The 18966-nt window shown below is 39.9% G+C and overlaps 1 protein-coding gene across 2 annotated transcripts in view; it reads right to left on the bottom strand.

Annotated features, from left to right (window-relative positions):
• The window catches only part of dscama (Down syndrome cell adhesion molecule a), a 129446-nt gene that overhangs the window by 81859 nt on the left and 28621 nt on the right, over positions 1 to 18966 (bottom strand). For both annotated transcript variants that reach the window (XM_084730564.1, XM_084730563.1), the window contains exons 2-3: positions 17573 to 17890; positions 17273 to 17422 (exon numbers count right to left, since the gene is read on the bottom strand). In XM_084730564.1, the coding sequence (XP_084586690.1) occupies positions 17273 to 17422; positions 17573 to 17890 (468 nt within the window). The remainder of the gene's footprint in view (positions 1 to 17272; positions 17423 to 17572; positions 17891 to 18966) is intronic.

Below are 18966 nucleotides of genomic sequence, written 5' to 3' on the forward strand. Positions count from 1 at the left end.
CCCCACCAAATCCCTGGCGAAAATAGAGGCCCAAGTTATTTACTAGCCTTACAACCAGCTGCAAACCATCTGTACTTAATTGTAAGACACAAACTTTATGAAGATCAACTGGGGATTTGGCCACAAAGCCTCTTATGCTGCTGAATTGGTGTCCCTGCTTCGAGGGAGAGTATGGGAGGGTGCTCGAGACATGTCACATGTGCTTTGGAGGACATGGACTCCACTGCGCTCTATAGTCTCTATCAGGGCTCTGTCCTGATAAATACATAGACAAAACTTGTGCATTAGAGTAGAGGGTGTGGGGAGGGCAAGGAATTAAGATGAGCTTTACAAAGAATACACATACAGCTCTGCTTGCACAAGAACCTATGCAACACAGACACACAAAGATACACACGACTGGCTATGGCCGGCATCAAAACATTTAATTGGCTTGAACCTAAATGCCTTTTAGCATGACCCCAGTCATTAGATCCCAATTAGGAATGTTAGTGGCCTAGTGACCTACACTTATCCATGGAAATCAGAAGACAATACCCGCATTGACCAAAAGATATCAGCCTAGTACAAACCGTGCGTGTGGCATTGTTTAATGTAGGTCGCTGTGCATTATGTTGTTCTTGGCAGCCATCTGAAGACAGGAGATAAGAGGTCCTGTCCAAGCCACTGAATGGCAGGTAGCCAGCTTAATCCTATTTAACAAGATCTGGGCTGAATCTGGGGTGGGTCGTTGTTGGTGGGGTCACACGAGGAGCCCGGCGGGGTCAGGTTGTGGCTTTGTGGGAGGTGTGGTCCCAAACACTGTGCATCTTGAAAGACAATGCACACTGCACCTCTCTGCCTGAGCTCGTCCCTAATCACTGAAATAAATGCATATGATGTGCTTGTGAACAATGTCATCAAACTGAAGCCCATTATTTGCTAAATCTGTGTTGTTATTTTGTTTCTGAACAAAATAAAGGAGTTAAGTCTTTCCTCCATGAGCGCCTCACTTCTAAGAAACTCACAGACGGGTCACCCAAGAACAAATATTGTGGCATCTAAGCTGCTGGCCGCTTTAACTCATTTATTTTCTTCCACTGCGCTAATTCCTCCCATCTCCATATGTTAAGGGGTGGAGAGGGAGGGGGGAGTGCGTGTGTGCGAGTGTGTGTATGGGCGTACGGGGAGGGGGGTTTGTCAGGGATTAGGCCATCCTGTCTGGACATACGCCTTGTGTAATCACGCTGGAAGGACTGGTCATTGTGTGTCTCTGTCCAGTTTTGGTCTGTGGGCCCCAGGATCCCCCGTCATAACCTCAAAGACCATCCCCCCACCCCCACCCCTAAAAAAAGGAATCATTCTGCCCCCCACCAACATCTACACACTGAATCTGACTACAGCTGTGAGGACAAACCTCTTAACACAGGATGACTTATGTTTTACACAATACAGAGCCTCCTAAAAACCCTGAGTACAATAAAATACAAAGTAGACCAAGAAAAATGTCAAATTGAGTAAATTAAAATATTATACATACACATGTACCATAACTTTGTGTGGCCCAACAACATTTGTTTCCGTGTTGGCTCATTTGTAGAGCCATACAGATACACATTTATTATTGGCCTAGCACCACTATACTGACATAATAAAGATTGCTTTTATTTTTTGGTCATTTTTAGTTTCAAAGGCAACACTGTATATGTGTATGTCATTTTCCTTCATTTAAAATGTATTACTTATGTTTTTGTTTATTTATAATTATTAAAAATACCAGTGAGCAGTGAAAGTTTACTGTTTCACTGCCCTGATGTCATTTTGGATTTCATAAATAAATAAATAAAAAATCTGTCAAAATCCAGGATCGATCAGGCTCTAGAAATCTGTAAAAGAAAGTTTTGCTGTCAAAGGTGAGTTAAGGAGACAACTGAAGCAACCTGCATCACACCATGTCAACAGCCTGTACATTACAAATAAACTCAGATATAATCTATTAAAATATAAAGTTTAATGAATTGTTGACCTAAAAACAAATCCAGTCCCATGAGTTCCATGAAGAACCAGTGGTTTTGTCGTCCACTTCTTCTCATCATAACTGGTAATAAACCTTCACCTCCCCCTCTCCCCACCTCTCTTCCACCTCTCTTCATTAGCAGGTATAATCCCTGATGGTCCATCTGCCAGACGCCAAAGCCACAAAACACAGAGCAAACAAGGCTAGAAGAAACTTGCCATTATGGGGCCTCTCTGAATGGGCCACCTGATCACTCACATAGACGGTGTGTTTGCTCAGGTCCTACATGGGGACACTACAGCGCCACTATTTTCACACAGATAAGGAACTATTTGAGCTCCAGGAGAATGACTGTACAGTACCTCCAGGGCCTCCACCACATTTATAATGCATCATGTCACTAAATGTTCTCTTTCCAAGCTGAAAAAAAAAGAATTTTGCTTTGTTTTTCTGATCAGCTTGTCTTTTCAATGTGAACTGAGAACCAGCACTGTTCTAGCAACACACACTGGCTGACACAAAATGGCTGCCTTGGACTGAAAGAGGCAGTAAGCCAGAGCAGCAGCAGCAGCAGCAGCAGCAGCAGAAGCAGCAGCAGCCTAGACAGAGCAAACCTTTTTTTTTTTTTTTTTACCGGTCTCCCTTCTTCCCTCACTCTTATTGAGAGAAGATTAACAAATCGCCAGTAAACCACCACTTGATTGCTTTTTTTCTCCCCTTCCAAGTGTCCCGCAGTATCACCGTCGCACCAAGACATTTTGGGGGCTGCGGTGTGACCCCCAGGCCACGCAACCGGGATTATATTGTGGAAATGTAATCCTGGTTTGGGGGCTAAAGGGATCAAGGCACTAGAACACACAATGTAATCAGGGAGAACGTCTACACCCCAAGAATCAGACCACAAGATAAATCCAAGCAGAGGTTTATCCACAATGTCAATTAGAACATATGTTGGGACATATTAATTGACACATGACACACTTACTGAATGTTAGCCACTCACGCATGCTGAGGACAACACACGTACATTTTGATTAGAGCCCTCTATACCAGATTTTGGGGCCTGACCCGATACGGATACTAGAGAGTAAAAAAAAACAGCGCTATGTCAACTGATATTCTTTAGGCAGATTATTGAATATATACATAAGTACACTTTTTTTGCAATGATATCTCTAATGTGGTTATCAAATATTTGTGACAAAATAATATTGATAAATATCAACTACACTGAATTTGACAGATTATGCCAAAGCATTTAATTTGAATTCTTGGAAAAAAATCTTTATAAATGGGAATTAAATTTGTGAAGTTTTAATGAACTTAACTAGAAAAATAAATGAACATTTTGTTGTCATAGTGATGTCAGATTTGGTTTGGTCAGATCTGTGGAATATTAAATCATCCTTCTTTGCTCACTACATCTGAGCATTTCTTACCATTGAGTGTGGATGAACTACAGTTTATACAAACCTCTTTAAAATATAAAAAAAGGCAGGTACATTGGTTAATGGTTATTAGCATTAGCTGAAAAAACTTGACATTTATTGACATTCAGAGAGAAATTTTACAGTTTGACAGTAAAGTTTGTTGTCCAAAATGATATCAGGGAACTAAACAGTAAAATCTCTTCTGTATTTTTAATAATTATAAATGGATATGAATAAAAAAAAAACACAAAGAACAATTACATAGAAAATTAAATGGGCTTATATTAAATGTTATTTGAGAAAAAAGATCAAATATACATAAAATGCTCCTTTAAACCAAAAATAAATAAATAAATAAATAAAAACAATCTGCATTATGTTCTGCCAACAAGAAAAGTTTCCAAATTGATAGATATCAGTCACCAATATAGACTGATATAGTCATAAAAGGTCAAAATTTGGCTTATAATATCAGTCGGGCCCTAATTGTTATTCTTACATTCATATAATTCATCGATTTTTTCACAGTCCCGTCCAATTATTCATTTCGTTATTAATAAAGGTAAAGTTTATTTAATTAAAATTTAATTTATTTCATGGTTGCATGAATATATGGATGTGTCAAAGCCAGTTTAATCTCACAGTGCATTAGATACTGAGACACATTATATGTTCACAATAAATGTGTGCTCTCAAGTGTAGGAGGGCGCCAAAATGAGTAAACAAAGACGATGACCTGAGGAAAATGTGTGTGTCTTTCCCCGCACAAGGTCACATGATCTGGTCTCCATTTTGGAGTGCTGTGCATGTGTGCAGGTAAAGCAGCTTGTCAGACACACCTGGGACACACGAAGATAAACACACACACACACACACAACTTGTACACAAACCTGCACTTCACTGACATGGAGTGCACCGAGGTGACAGCTTTAAAAAAAATCAAGCTAGAGTGGAGAAAAGAAGCAGAAACTGGCTAACATACAGTGAGCTTAATAGCTGCTGAGAGAGAGGAGCTTATCTTCCCACCACAGCTAATATGAGCTTCTCAATTAGATGAAAGGCTCTCTCCCTTTCTCTAATTTTTTGTTCAATTTCTCCAGGCAATTTATTTAGGGTGGGGAAAAAAAAAAGAAGGAGCGGAACGGGAGCAAACCGCATTGGCTAAACGCACAGCGAGTCATAGCATGCTCCAGCCAATCAGGCGGAGCTGACAGCGTCAACTCAGGCCCTCAGCAACAACATGACTATTTACTGTATGCAAGAGAAAAATCTATTTGGGGTTCATCACTGCTTGTCCAACAAACCACACACACAAAAACATTAAATTCACACAAGAATATAATAGATTTATTAGATTTTAGTTGCATATATTATATTTCTGCACTCTTATTATCAGTAATTGTGGAGAAATGCAATTGTAGAAACAAAATCTGAAATAGAAAGATAATTTTCAGCGGCTGCAGAAAGAGCAGTAGCAGCGAACATGCTAATTGAACATGTTTCCTTCGCTTTCTGAAGGCACTCAGAGATATTTTTAGACAGTTCACTCTGTATTCTGCATTATGGATTAACTCGGATTATGCAAAAGACCCTTCATGCGTTCACTTATCAGTTTAATTTCTTTGTCCTCTGAATTATTTTTACACAGACTCCCTCCGTATTGTATCTCTCTCTATAGTTGCCGAGTGGAACTAAAGGATTATGCAAGCATTTCCAAAAAATTATGTCTCCACACCTTGGACAAAATAATGTAAAGCTTTGGTTGGCAACACCGATAGAACATTTTCTTTTAATGTTTTCAATACCAGGAGTTTGCATGCAGAATGAAATTCTTTCAAGGCATTCAGTTCAACATATAAATATATCTCCAAAGAAATACAGCATAATTATTTTAAATCTTGAATTTAAATAACAGGAAAGTCTTAGTTATTATCACAATAATGGACCTACATTAACTATTAATGTTTAGGTTTTATTATATTAAATGGAAAAAAAAGATTTAATACATACCTAAAATATTAAAATAAATTTTAGTTTATTGTAAATGTAAATACATCAGATGAATGCTATATTTGAGAAAGACTGAAAATGGAATTTCTCTTTCACCTACAATATGTGATAAATTATTTCATATTTTTTGTAAAACATACATATCGTCAAATATATTAATACTTGAATTTAGATTGTCAATTTAAAATATTTATTGCCTATCTGATTTTAATTTATCTTCCAATCCACTGTAACTAACTCAACATAAATAATACATTTTTTGTTTGTAAGTTCCATTAATTTTATTGATAAATTAAAACTATAATGTAGAAAAAAAAAATCTAAGATAAGTAAAAATAAAAGTCTCTCGTCAAATCACCTTTAATAAACACATGAAGTGTCTGTCTGCAGGCTGCCCAGATCTTCTGATTCTTAATCATCCTTTCTCACCATCTGCTCCTTTCAGAGTCAAGGTTACATATCACAGTGTGAAAAAATACTGCTGCAGGAGTGCAGCCATACATGACAGGGCACCTGGGCGAAGATGGGTGGGTAAGGAGGAGGGGAAGGGGGGGGGCAAGACAAATCCCAGAATGCACTCTGCATGCAACATGCATTGCTTGGGGATATCACTTCCCTAGCTGCCTGAGACGTCCATCTATCAAGGTGATTTCCCATGGCGGGCCCGTCTTGGAAATACCTTTCCACAGGTCACCTTTATACTGGCACCAGCTCCCCACTGAATGAATTCACTTCATTATTCGTAGTTTTGATTAGCATTGTGGAGCAGGGGGAGGAATCTTTACTGCTATTATCTTCTGACTGACCTGTGGGACAGCTAAGATTCTTTTAGTATGTACAGATTTTAGTTACTTCTATCTTAATTCTTCAGCAGTGCATTTTTCCCACGCTACTTGCAACTTTTGTGATTTGATAGAGAAAAAAATAATCTGACTTAACTAGGGCTGCAACAATTAGTTGATTAATCGATTAGTCATCAACTATTAATTGTTTTGAGTTATCTTTTTAAAGAAAAAAAAAATCTCTGAATTCTAATTCTGACGTGAATATTTTCTATGACAACAAACTGGATATCTTTAGATTGAGGACAAAACAAGAAGTTTTATGGACCAAACAACTAATTGTTTAATTGATAAAATAATCGTCAAATGATAAAAATAATTGTTGCAGGTGCAGGCCTAGATTTAACTGTTTGTTTACTTATTAACAGGAAAAAAACAAAACCAACATGAAAGCAGCAGAAGCCACATTGGAGGCCTGCATATAAACAGCCATGATTTATTGAAATGTTAAAACGTCTGTGTCAACAAAGGGGGACACCGGTGTGCCTTTGCACAAACAATCACACATTAGTCGGGCCGATGTGGTGATGTCCAATGACATTTAATTTCTTGCCTGTCCCTTGTTGTGCAAGAATCATCATGAGGATGTGAATCGGAGGGGCCTGCGCGTCATGAGTCTGCATTAAAGCTCAAGTCATGATTTTTTCACCCCCTCTTTCTTTCGCTCACTTCCTTGCCGTAAAATGCAGCACAGACAGGGACAGAACGAGAGAAGGATACAGAGAGGGAGGGAGGCTGTGAATAGGCAGAGTGAGTGGCATGCATGGACAGCCCCTCTGTCTCTCAAAGACACTGCAGCAGCTGCCTGCACGCGATAAGAGCAACCATTCACAGCCAACTCCCCCCTTTTCCTCCTCCTACACACCAACACACACACCAGTACACTTTTCTCCTCTCCCTCCTCAACACACACACACACACACACGCACACACACACACAGACGTTTATATGCACATCAGCCTCTCTACAGGTTCCTACAAAGATGCTGTGATTTCAAGCAGCCTTTGTCGCCAGTCAAAGGTCTTCCCTGCAAATCATTTTGGTTTTTTTTTCTGAATTCTCTCTGACGTCAGAGTAGAGCAGGGTTAAACATGGATGAGATGGAGAAGTGTGGGGGGAATCACCTTTCTTTTTTTATCGCTGACAGAGAGCAATCACGTAGTGCTCAGCAGGCAGCAGCACAGGTGTTTCTGCAGAGCTGTGACTGACGTTTATCTAGCTGTCCACCACATCCATTGCTGAGTCTGATTTATAATGTGTTTTTTTCATCTGGCATTCTCTGAGGATCTTGAATGTAATATAGAAAATCACAGAAAGTCCTGTAATGACAGGACAGGATGTTGAAATTACTCTCTATGTTCTGCATTTGAGGTCCTGTCATGGTTAACTGTCATGTTGCCTACTCCATTCCAGACAGGAGGTGATCTCTGTGGACTAATATCCCTCCACACAAACACACACAAACTAGGGATGAAACAGCAATCCGTTTCATGATAAACTACGATCAAATTTTAGATGGTTAGCATTCTAATTATCATTCAAACTGCGTTGAATTAGTGCAATTTGCAAAACTTGCAGTATATCCTGTCCAGCATCAACCAAAGTTAGCAACAGTCTCCCAGATGCAGGCACAGCAGCAGCGTGTTTGTTTTAAGTCTGTGAAGACACTGACACTGTAAATCAATGAGAGGTTTTTGTGATTTTAGGTATATCAGTACTTTTCGAACATTTTAACAGCATATTTAACAATACCAAGTTAATACTGAAAAGTAGGGTTCCATAATATGATAAAAAAAAAATAACATTGCACCATTTTTTAATAGATATTGCAATGTGATTCCTGATATGTCTTTTTGCATCACAATTTTATTTCCACAGAAACAAAACTGTTGAAGATTTTAAGTCATGATTAGGGCTGCAATATTAATTGAAATTTTATCAAAATGGCAATATGGCTTTTAAATGAATGAATGTCAGACTTTTACTTTACTTTTACTTTTACAGACTGAAAAAAACATGGTACAGAATCTTGGAGAAAAAACAAACAAAAAAAAAAACCCAAAACAAAACAAAAACCATAGTCATTTCATGTTTTTCATGTTTTTCAATCAAAATAAGAAAAATGAAGTAAAAATTATCACTACCTCTAATATCGCAAATCATATCACAATTGCAATATTAGTCAAAATAATGTCAATTAGATATTGTTCAGCCCTAGTCATAATGATGTGATATTTGTTGTGTCTGTACCAAAGAAACATGTTTTTTTTTTTTTTTTAACATCTAGAAAACAAGATTTGTAGGCATTTCTGCAGCACTACAGCAAATTATTCTAAAGATGTTTCGTTATACATATTTCCTTTATCAAAAATTGTAGCTTGTGATTGTTTGTGATTTGGATATTGCACTTGACCATACTGCTATTTCAGTAATATTTTGATTAACTGTGCAGCCCAACTGATAACATGATCATTTTAGTCAAGGTTTCTGTAACATGAAATCTTCATACAAACTCAAATACACACAAAATGCCCCAGCCGAGCCCTCTCAGAAGTGATTTAGTGATTTAGATATAGCTTGAACCTCAGTGCCTTATCATACATACACTCACATATCAAGTCTTTCCCCCCCAAATATGTTGCATGTGAATATATCTAACTGCCAGTGACATCCATGCCAATCACTTTGATCCACTGATAACATCCAGCCCCAAATCCATACAGTCCAGCAAATGTCTAAGTGCCAATTAATTGGTGGCTCCTTCCATGATTAGCTCATGTTGCGCTTATAGCTAATCTGTATCTTGGCAGGGAGCCACACATGACCTGGCTTCCATCCAGGTCTGGGAGCCGTGAAGGCAGCAGCCATGAGCTAGCCCCAGCACAGCGCTGAGCAGCCTGGAGAAGATGTGCCAAACTGCAGCGGCACAAAGGAGACCTCACTGTTTATCAAAGATTAAGCAGTGTTTAGTATCTCCCCCCGACCCTCCTCCTCCTCCTCCTCCTCCTCCTCCCCCTCCTCCTCCTGCCTGCGCTCAAATATACGCATGCGTGCACACGCACACACACACCACCACCTCCAGCTCACACCCTAATTGTTCCCAGCCCCGAGAGTTTAATAAAGAACAAATTGCGGTTATTGGTGAGCAAACAGCACAGTACGGAGGTGGGAGTGTGATCATTGCAGCGGCAGTGCAGTAAAGAGAGAGAAAGGGCATCAGCCAATTTAATTAATATCTCTGTCAGTCTGAGGCTAAGACTGGAGCAGCAGGCTGTATGGAGAGGGATGTAGAGAGCACACACAGCATAATCTAATGCTGATGTTTTACTGTGCTGCTGGACACCACTGACACATTTGCAACATATTGATGAGCATGTCATTATAGCTGCAAACTCATATATACAGTCACGTTTTCTACCTGCAATGGTCGTAATGAAACTGCAGTGTAAGGTCTGACACAGTCATGACATTGTGGTAGCATACCAAACATGACTTACAAGACATTTCTCAAATGACTACAGCTGTTTGGATTCCAACACATGAAGGCATTGAAGTAAATAAACATTGCATATGATCTGCTTCCAGAAGGATGCTCATGTTTTCTTTGTGGAGACGTGAACACTTACAATTATTACATAATAACTCACTCAAATCCGCACATGCACACTAACTGCAGTGATAATACAATACAGTATCTTACTTAATCTTATTTTTTAATCTGGTTTATACAAATGCTTCAGTTTATGTCCCTTTGTAAAGTACTTATTTTTTGAAAAGTATACAATACTGTATGTAGATCAAAGTATTATATTTTCATTAAACATTTTTAATACAGTTTAATTCTGCCAAATTTGAGACAAACTCAAATCCATTAACCATCTTTGCAGATGCCCAGGTTGTGCTGAAAATAATTCATATTAAACATCTGCAACAGTCACGAGTCCTCCTCACATGATGATTTACAAATAACTCTAATTACTACAGAGTACCTGACCTTACAGGTGGGTCTAGTTAGAGAGAAGGGTAATGTTACAGCAACAAATGATTATTTTCATTATTGATTAATCTGACAGTTATTTTCATGATTAATAGATTAATTTTTTAGCCTATAAAATGTTGAAAAGTTGTGAAAAATATTCATCAAAATTTCACAGAGCCCTTTTGTCCAACCAACAATCCAAAATCCAAAGAATCTTCATTTATTGTAATAAATGGCAAAGAAAAGCAGCAAATCCTCACATTTAATAAGCTTGAACCAGCAAATGACTATCAAACAGAAGGCAACCATTTTTTTTGACTGACTGATCAATTAATTTACTAATAGCTGCAACTCTGGAAAATATTTACCAATTATTTTGACTCTATAAGTAATAATCTATCTTCACAAGCAACATAATTTTATATTATATATATTTTCATGGGGCCAGAAGGATTTGTGTGTTTCTGTTTTTTTACCCTTACAGCCAATCATGCTGCCAGCCTGCTGCCCAGCCCAAGTGTATCTACCCGTCATGTTCCCATAATGCTTTGTGGCAGCTGCAGCCAGATTCATGCACACAGGTATTGATTTTCTTCCCAGTTTTTTTTTCCTTCAGTGCAACCCTTTATTTATCTCGCTAAGCCCCTGCCACTGGGTGTGAGGAGAGAACCAGCTCGCAGCTTGTGAGAGAACACAGTGAATTCAACATGAGAGACGCTTACCACATAACCTGGATTTATTTTCATTTATCTGTTATTTATCTGCCACCACTGCTCTGCTGCAGAGTATAATCCTGCTCTGTGTGGGATGCATGTGTAGGTATGCACGTGTGTGTGCGTGTGTGTTTGTGCTGTCCGTCCATCCGTCCATACAAACACTCCATTCTCCACAGGCCACCTGACCCATTTTTCTGTGTGAATAACAAGACTCCAGCCAATCATGGGCAGACAGAATGGCGAATGCTGGAAAAAGACTCCACATCCAGCCTGTCACACGTCAGAGTCCCAACCCTGCCTGTCGACAGAGCGGGAGTTAGTTATCCTCTCTCTTCTCTCCCCCTCCTTACCTCCCCTCCCTCTCCCTTCACATCTCCACCACACAGGGACCAGTAAAACCATTACCTACCCACCCCAGCCCCAGCTCAAGGTTGTGCTGCGCCAATGGCTGCGCTTCCTACAGAGCATTCTAAGAAAAGGGCAAAACCGACAGCGAGAGAGCTGCAAGGCTGCTACCAACAAAAGACATTCATTATACCACACTACCTGTAGGCTACAACACACACTGTATAGCAAATGATTACCTCCAGTTCTGCAACTCCAGACTTGTATTTACAGCAGGGCAACTGTGATACAGGAAAGTCACTATTGCATAGAATACACGCAAAGAATCTGAATGTATTCACATACATAACCTCCCTTTTATGTTGATTTATGTGGCTTTTACATGCTAATGATAACAGGCCAGCTCAGGGTTGACTGAGAGTATCCATAGTGACATTAGGATGAGTTGCAAACACACAGGTCAGCTTAGTTTCACTTACATCAACTGCCATCAACCGTACGACTCTCAACCCACAGACATTTGCATGGCTCCACACCAGCCTCGGCTTTGTAGCTGCCTTGAAATGGAGGAGGAGGAATGGAGGAGAAACAGTGGGCACTGTGGAAACACATGATAACGTCCAGCAGCCTTTTGATAGTAACTCTTGATATTTACTTCAAAGGCCCATTATACACAGCCAATTAAACCGACATAGTGTGGCTGGCTCTTCTCCCTCTCGGCGATGGCTGCGGGCAACGAGGCTGGCTGCAGAAATAACTCCAACACACATTCCAAATGTCAACAAACATGAAAGAAACTGTGAAATGCACAAGATGGCTTAGCAAATGGCCAGACTGAAGGTGTTAGAGCGTCTTTAAACAAATGTCCCTACATGCTACCAAACCCAGCAGCATTATTGTATTCATTCAACGCTGTTGTGGAAGGAATAAGATGATCTTAAAGACATGTTTACCCATGTAATAGCTCATATATGTGTGTGAGGTAGTGATAGAAACAGAGAGCAAAGAGGGAGTGTGAGCAAAAAAGAAAAGATTGAAACGTAGGAGAGACGAGGGAGGGCTGAGCAGAGCAAAGAGAATCTGTGTGATGGCCGACGGCCCTTGTGCTTAGCTCGTGTGCTGAATGAAAAGAAGCCCCCGTGTGTGTGTGTGTGTGTGTGTGTGCGTTTTTGTATGTGTGTGTGAGTCTCTGCAGTAGTGCTGGGGGGTCGGCCCCCTCTCGGCCCTACTGGTGCTGAATGCAGAGCAGGCAGCATCAGGCCAAGGCAAATGACTACAAGGCCTCCTCAGTGACTGCAGCACAGGCTGCACCTGGGGAATGGCCCTGCACAGCAACACAGCCGCAGCCAGCCACAGTCCATCACAACGCATCCCAGAAAGAAAGCCAAGTTCCACCAGGCGTGGGCCACAGCAAAAGGACAAGGTTTCAGGTGAGCTTTATTAATGCTAATCTCTCAAAATCGAATCACAGTAATCATCAGGGCCTTCTCATCTTTTTTAATAGCACACACTGCTACATGCTACAGTACTTTAAAGGCAACCCAGCCATTAGTGATTTAGGACATGGATCTTCCACCAGACAACAGGGCCCTTCACCTACACATGCATACTTCTTCTGCTCTATTCAACCATTACCAACACCAGCTATTTTAAAATAGCTCACATACTGTATAGGACACAGTTTATTCGACATAAATCCAGTGTTATGAATCAACACAATTCTGTGCTACAGTGCTCTACACACATGATCAAGATGCACAAAATGCAGTAAAAGTAAATCATAACAAACCATAAACACAGAGCTGCACCTAATAATTTTCAGATTATTTTCACGATTAATCGGTTTGTCTAATGTCAAAAATTCTGAAAACTTCTTATCACAAATTCCCAGTCAGAACAGTCAAAACACCCAAGGACTCTTTATTTGCTGGCATAAACGAGGAAAAGCAAATCCTCACATTTATGAAGCTGAAACCAGAAAACACTTGACATTTTTGAAACCATTAATCAGTTATCAAAATAGCTGGCAACTACAGTAATTTTCTTTCAATTGATTAATCAGTAATTGTTGCAGCTCAACACAAACAAACAAACTCTCATCTCAAACTGATTTCTAGACATTGTTTTCTGTATGGCCTAAAACAAGCAGCAGCTTCCAAATGTACATTACATGTTTCCTGACTTCCGTGTTTACTCACTGTTTGTCTGACAGATTTGATCTTCCAATAACAAATCCCCTGTTCATTAGCCTACTGTGAAGTCTTGGATGTCAGACTTTTACCACAGACACATGAGCACACTATCAATACTACACTACCTGTATTACCACAGATGATGAAAAGATACAAACAGGAACCAAAGCAAGATATTTACTGAAATGAACTAAAAATAGCTATGTCACACATTTCAAAATGCTACATCAACTTTGCTACTGCTGTGAAATAAATGTAGAACAATCTCTGGTTCTCTCATTTCATTTTCCTCACTGAACTATTAAATTCTCTTCTTTAGGGCTCTGCCTTTTGATTCGTGTGTGGCATCTTGACAGCAGGAGGCAGGAGGCAGCAGTCAGATGCACAGTTCAGTGCAAGTCATGAAATGAATGTAGAGCTGCAATGATTAATCAAGCATTATTTTAGCTTTAATTGATGATTAAATTATTTGGCAACTATTTTAATAATCAATGAATAATTTTGAAGATTTTTTTAAAAATAAAAATTGTCAGATTTCTTGGATTTCAGCTTCTTAAATGTGAATATTTTCTGGTTTCTTTAGTCTTCTATGATAGTAAACTGATTCACTTTGTCTTCTGGACAAAACAAGACATTTGAGGATGCCAACTTGGGCTTTAGAAAATATTTTTCACTATTTTCTGACATTTTACAGACTAAAAAACTATCGATTAATAATAGATTAATCCAGAAAATAATCAATAGATTAATGGATGATGAAAATAATCGTTAGCTGCAGCCCTAATTGAATGCGTTACTGGTGCTTCTGTTCTGGGCCACATGTGTTGACATGTGTTGCACCATGTTTACACCAACAATGGTAGAAACAGAACGAATATGAGGAGAAATGTGTTATAAAGACAACTAAATTATATTGTGTTGTCAGTGGAGTAAATCAATCAAGTGCACACAGTAAGTGGTGCCAACCATTGAGCACAAGTTGGAGTCAACTTTGCCATTTTCATCCCTCCTGACGATGGCTCGTCTTTAAGAGCCTTATTAGACAATGGCAGGCTTCACTCTATTGTGTCCACAAATTGTAGTAAACCAGACATCAGACTTGGTCCTGATTGGCTCCCGCCTCTAAACAATAACTGAAATCCTCTTAGTCGGGACAGTTTGCAGCTTTTGAATTGATGCATTCCCCCAAATTGTCTTGATACTCACATAGTTTGCAAGCATTGTGTTGAATACAGATGTAAGTGGCAAATGGCACACAGCAGCAAAGAGTCACTGTTAAACCCAGACATTTCCCTGCTTTGTATTCCAATCACAAGTAATTTCATTGGCCAGAGTTTAGTACTGTATTTTTTTAAAGGGGCAGTCTGTAGGATTTAGTGGCATCTAGCAATGAGGTTGTAACTGAATATCCCTTGTCTTACCCTCCCCTTCCAAGTGTGTAGGTGAAACTATGGTGCCAGTGAAAGTTGTGCAACACATTAAAGGGCCTCTCTAAAGCCAGTGTTTGGTTCATCTGTTCTGGGCTACTGTAGAATGCCCTAAGATAACAAAACATTTATTTTCAGGTGATAAAACATGCTCATGAGTATCATATTCAATTTATGTCATATTCTGCCAATAGATGCCCTTAAATGTTAAACACTGGACCTTAAAGTCGGTGAGAAAAATGTGTCCAGTTTGGCGAAATCTTTAAACCCGTTCCCAGTGATAATCAACTTGTCAGACAGTTTCTTGTTACAAATGCAAGGAGAAATACATTAGAAAATAAAACTGTCTGGCCTCATTAGCAGATAGTATCTTTTTTCCTGGTAAAACAACTTAGAGTCAGTATTGGAGCATGAAGTGCATATTTTCTACAGCAGTTCTCTTAAAACCCCACACCACTATACAAACACTATATCAGACAGCTATACTGCACTGTTACTTTTATTGGATGTCCTGACTGAATGCATTTTTCATCATAATTTTCTATTCTTTTCTAATGGACACCAGGGTTCTTTAAGTGGTGCTTTGTTCGTCTACCCTGCAGCAACTCAAAAAGGTCTGTCCGTCCAGTGAGACTCACAGAGGGCCTGTGTGATGGGCCCTGCACATCATGCTACACCTTCCAAACTGAAAGGCTGATTCAATTATTCATGTCAGAGACAGAAAAGCTATATTTCACAAACTTTTTTGTTTGAAGTCCAAGTGTTGATATTATTTTTATCCATTAAAAATTAAGATGTTGAAGCCCGGGCATCGCGATGAGGGGTTAAGCCATCTTGTGTTGAGCTGTCAGTTAGGGTGCATATAGACTCAGACATGGATACACACACACACACACACACACACAAAGTGCACTTAAAATGTGCGTAGAAGAGGATGAGGGGAATGGACGGTGCGTCAGTAGGATGCGTGCACTGAGACGTAAATAAAGACCATTTGCTCATGGATTCATAGGCCTCCGTCATCCATTATTTAGCATGGAGAAGAGTGGTGGATTGGTGGCTGGATGATTTTTCTGACAGCGTTTACATGGCTGATGGCTACAGATGTGATGAATTTTCCCGCTCAAGATAAACACTTTGTCTTGACAGTGCTGAAACTTTTTTTCTCTCTAAGATTCAGAATCCCAAAGTATTCAGTTGAAACCTGCAGCCATACTATAAAACAACCCAACAATTCAGTGACAAGTTCACAAAATCTATTCAAAATGAGAAAACCTGCAGAACAGTAAATAGTCCAGCAGCATCATAACCCTTGGATGTACCCATATCTGAAAACATGCTTGCGGCAAATCCATTTATGGACAATTAAGAGATTGCTATAGATTTCAACATGGCTGATTTCGCCTCAGCGGACAAATGTGAAACGTCAACAAAAAAAAGCAGTCGCTAGCCAGCATTTGCCCTCCATCCAAAAGCAAAATGACATTAGCTCTTGTCTATTGAGTTTGCTAAATGCCCCACATAAAGTGAATTTGCCCCCCAGGGCTGGGAAACAATCACGCAGGCGAGCGTTCCATTTAAGTGATTTGAATGATCGGAGTGCTGCAGTGCTTCCTATCAGCCAGAGAAATGGGTCAATACACTGAGACTAAGTGACATGGCTGGCAGCCTGCGCTCTCGTGGAAGACCAGGCAGAGGATGAGGAGCGGGACCTCGCTGTCATTGGGTCAGACAGACGTGGATACACAGACACACACACATACACACACACAATGGGCCTGGCTAGCTGGTACAAGCTAGGCCTTTGTGTAAGTTCATGTCAGTAGATTCGTACAGTTAAATCAGACCAAACACACTTTTCCTGTCACAAAGCTCGTCACAACCCTTGTGATCATCATTCTTCCAAGATAAACATAAATTTAAAGTGTTACTAGTAGCATTTTTGGGAACACTGTAACATTAACTTTTATATCAAAGTGTGATGGTGATGAGCGAAACTGGGAACCTCTATTTCACTCCAGCTGTATACTGTTAAAAGTGTGGCATCTCTCAAGAGTAAAAAAAGTAGACACAGCTGTGTCTCATCTCTCTTTCTTGGTTTTTCACACCAACTTTTCACTTATTCTACTGTAATCATGGCAAGAAAGCTTAATCTAGTATCTATAATCTCTCATAACAATCAATGAGACATCAATAAGAATATCACAAGAACAACTCAGCAAAGAGGCAAACAAGATCTTCTTCAGTTGCTTAATACTACTGTACATCATTGCCTGGACTTTTAAATTTCATCAACATTAGTTACTGTAGTAAATAAAAGATGCATGACTTACTTTCAGCGTTGATTGACATTGTGTCTTTCTCCCAGGACACAACAGTGATGTAGGCCTCCACTGAGGCAGGGATAATGCACTTGAAGACCGCCACATTGCCTCTCATGGCTTTCTGGTCCTCCACTCGGACAGTGTAGGGCTCTCGTAGGACTGTGAGGAGGGGACAGACAAATGTGTTGTGTTAAAGATGGAAAACTGCTAATACTGAGCTAAGATAAGCTACTCCTCATAATGGACAGTGACTGTTTGTGTTGCAACAAAGCACATGTATGGAAGACACTGATTAGCAGAGAGACTGACCAGCCTTAATGTGGACATCTTGGCTCCTGATTCTCCCTGAGGGGTTCTCCGCTGTGCAATAGTAGGTGTTGTCGTGGATGAGTTTGCTGAAGCTGGAAGGGGGGATGTGGAAGATCTGAAGGGTGCCATTGGGGTGCACATGGCGGATCCCTGGCACATCATAGATCTCCTCGCCGGTGGCCAGGTACCAGCGCAGTGAGACAGGGGGCACGCCTGCGGCGGGACAGGGCACCGATGTCCCTGTGGTGCTGGCAAACACTACCTCTTGCACAGATGCATTGACAAAATATAAGCTGGAACGTAGATCTTCACAGAAAACTGCAGGGAGAGAAGTGAAATTACAAGCAATTAGATTCTTTTTAACTTGTTATTAAACTTGTACATTGTAAGGCAGAAGTCTTTGAAATAATTTTACTGATTAGCTGGATCCACTATTGTTAAATCCCAACATATATTTGACAGAATTGTGCTATCCTGCATTTCTGTTTTTCTCTGAATTTAGGCCGAGTGTGTTTTTCCCTGGTTGACCATTGTGTTTGTGCTCACTGCAGTGGAGGGAGGTTGCAGGAGTGTGTCTCTTGTTGTCTATGAAGAGACATTGCAGCAAAGCTCTGGAAGAGCAGCAGTGGATGTGGAATAACAGAAACAGCAGAGCAACAGACCTGCCTTCGCAACATGCATGTCTGTAGCCACACCCTTCCTCTGAAACATGCACGTGTACATGACACAGAATACTAAAGCTGTGCGATTAATCCACTGACAGAAAAATAAGATGCAATTATTTTGATAAATGATTAAACGTTTAAGTCATTTCTTTTAGCAAAAAATGTCAAATGTTCTAAGGCTCCTGGTGCTTCTCACTGCATAGAATTGTAAACTTGGTGTTTCAATTGTTGGTTTAAGAAACCAGAACATCTGACAAAGTCACCTTGGGCTCTAGGAAGGTGTGATGGGCATTTTTTATCACTTTTTTTTTGTCTTAACAGTAATAATAGATTAATAAAAAGAAATCAAAAATCAGCAGATTTATCAGTCCTATAGAGCACAACACACATGGAACACCACAATCCCATTCTGCACCAACTGAAAAGCTCTGTGGACTAACCCAACAACACAGTGCTCAGAAATCCAGTGAGCTCTTGTTGCCAGTGTCTTGGAGGAAAAACTCATTATTCAATCTTAAGTAATCATCCTAAATACATCAGTGATTGTCAACTAGCGGCCCGTGGGCAACACCAGACCCACCAAAGCTTTCCATCCAGCCTGCTGAAAGGCCACTGATGAAAGTATTGCAGTATAGTTATATATTAGCAACATCATAAACTGGGTGTATTTGGTGAAAACCCTGGAAAAAATGCCATGTAAAGCTGCTGCTAATGCCAACCGAACATTTC

The sequence above is a fragment of the Lutjanus erythropterus genome, chromosome 11, assembly GCF_056507025.1.
Source record: "Lutjanus erythropterus isolate fLutEry1 chromosome 11, fLutEry1.hap2, whole genome shotgun sequence".
Lineage (NCBI taxonomy): Eukaryota > Metazoa > Chordata > Actinopteri > Lutjaniformes > Lutjanidae > Lutjanus > Lutjanus erythropterus.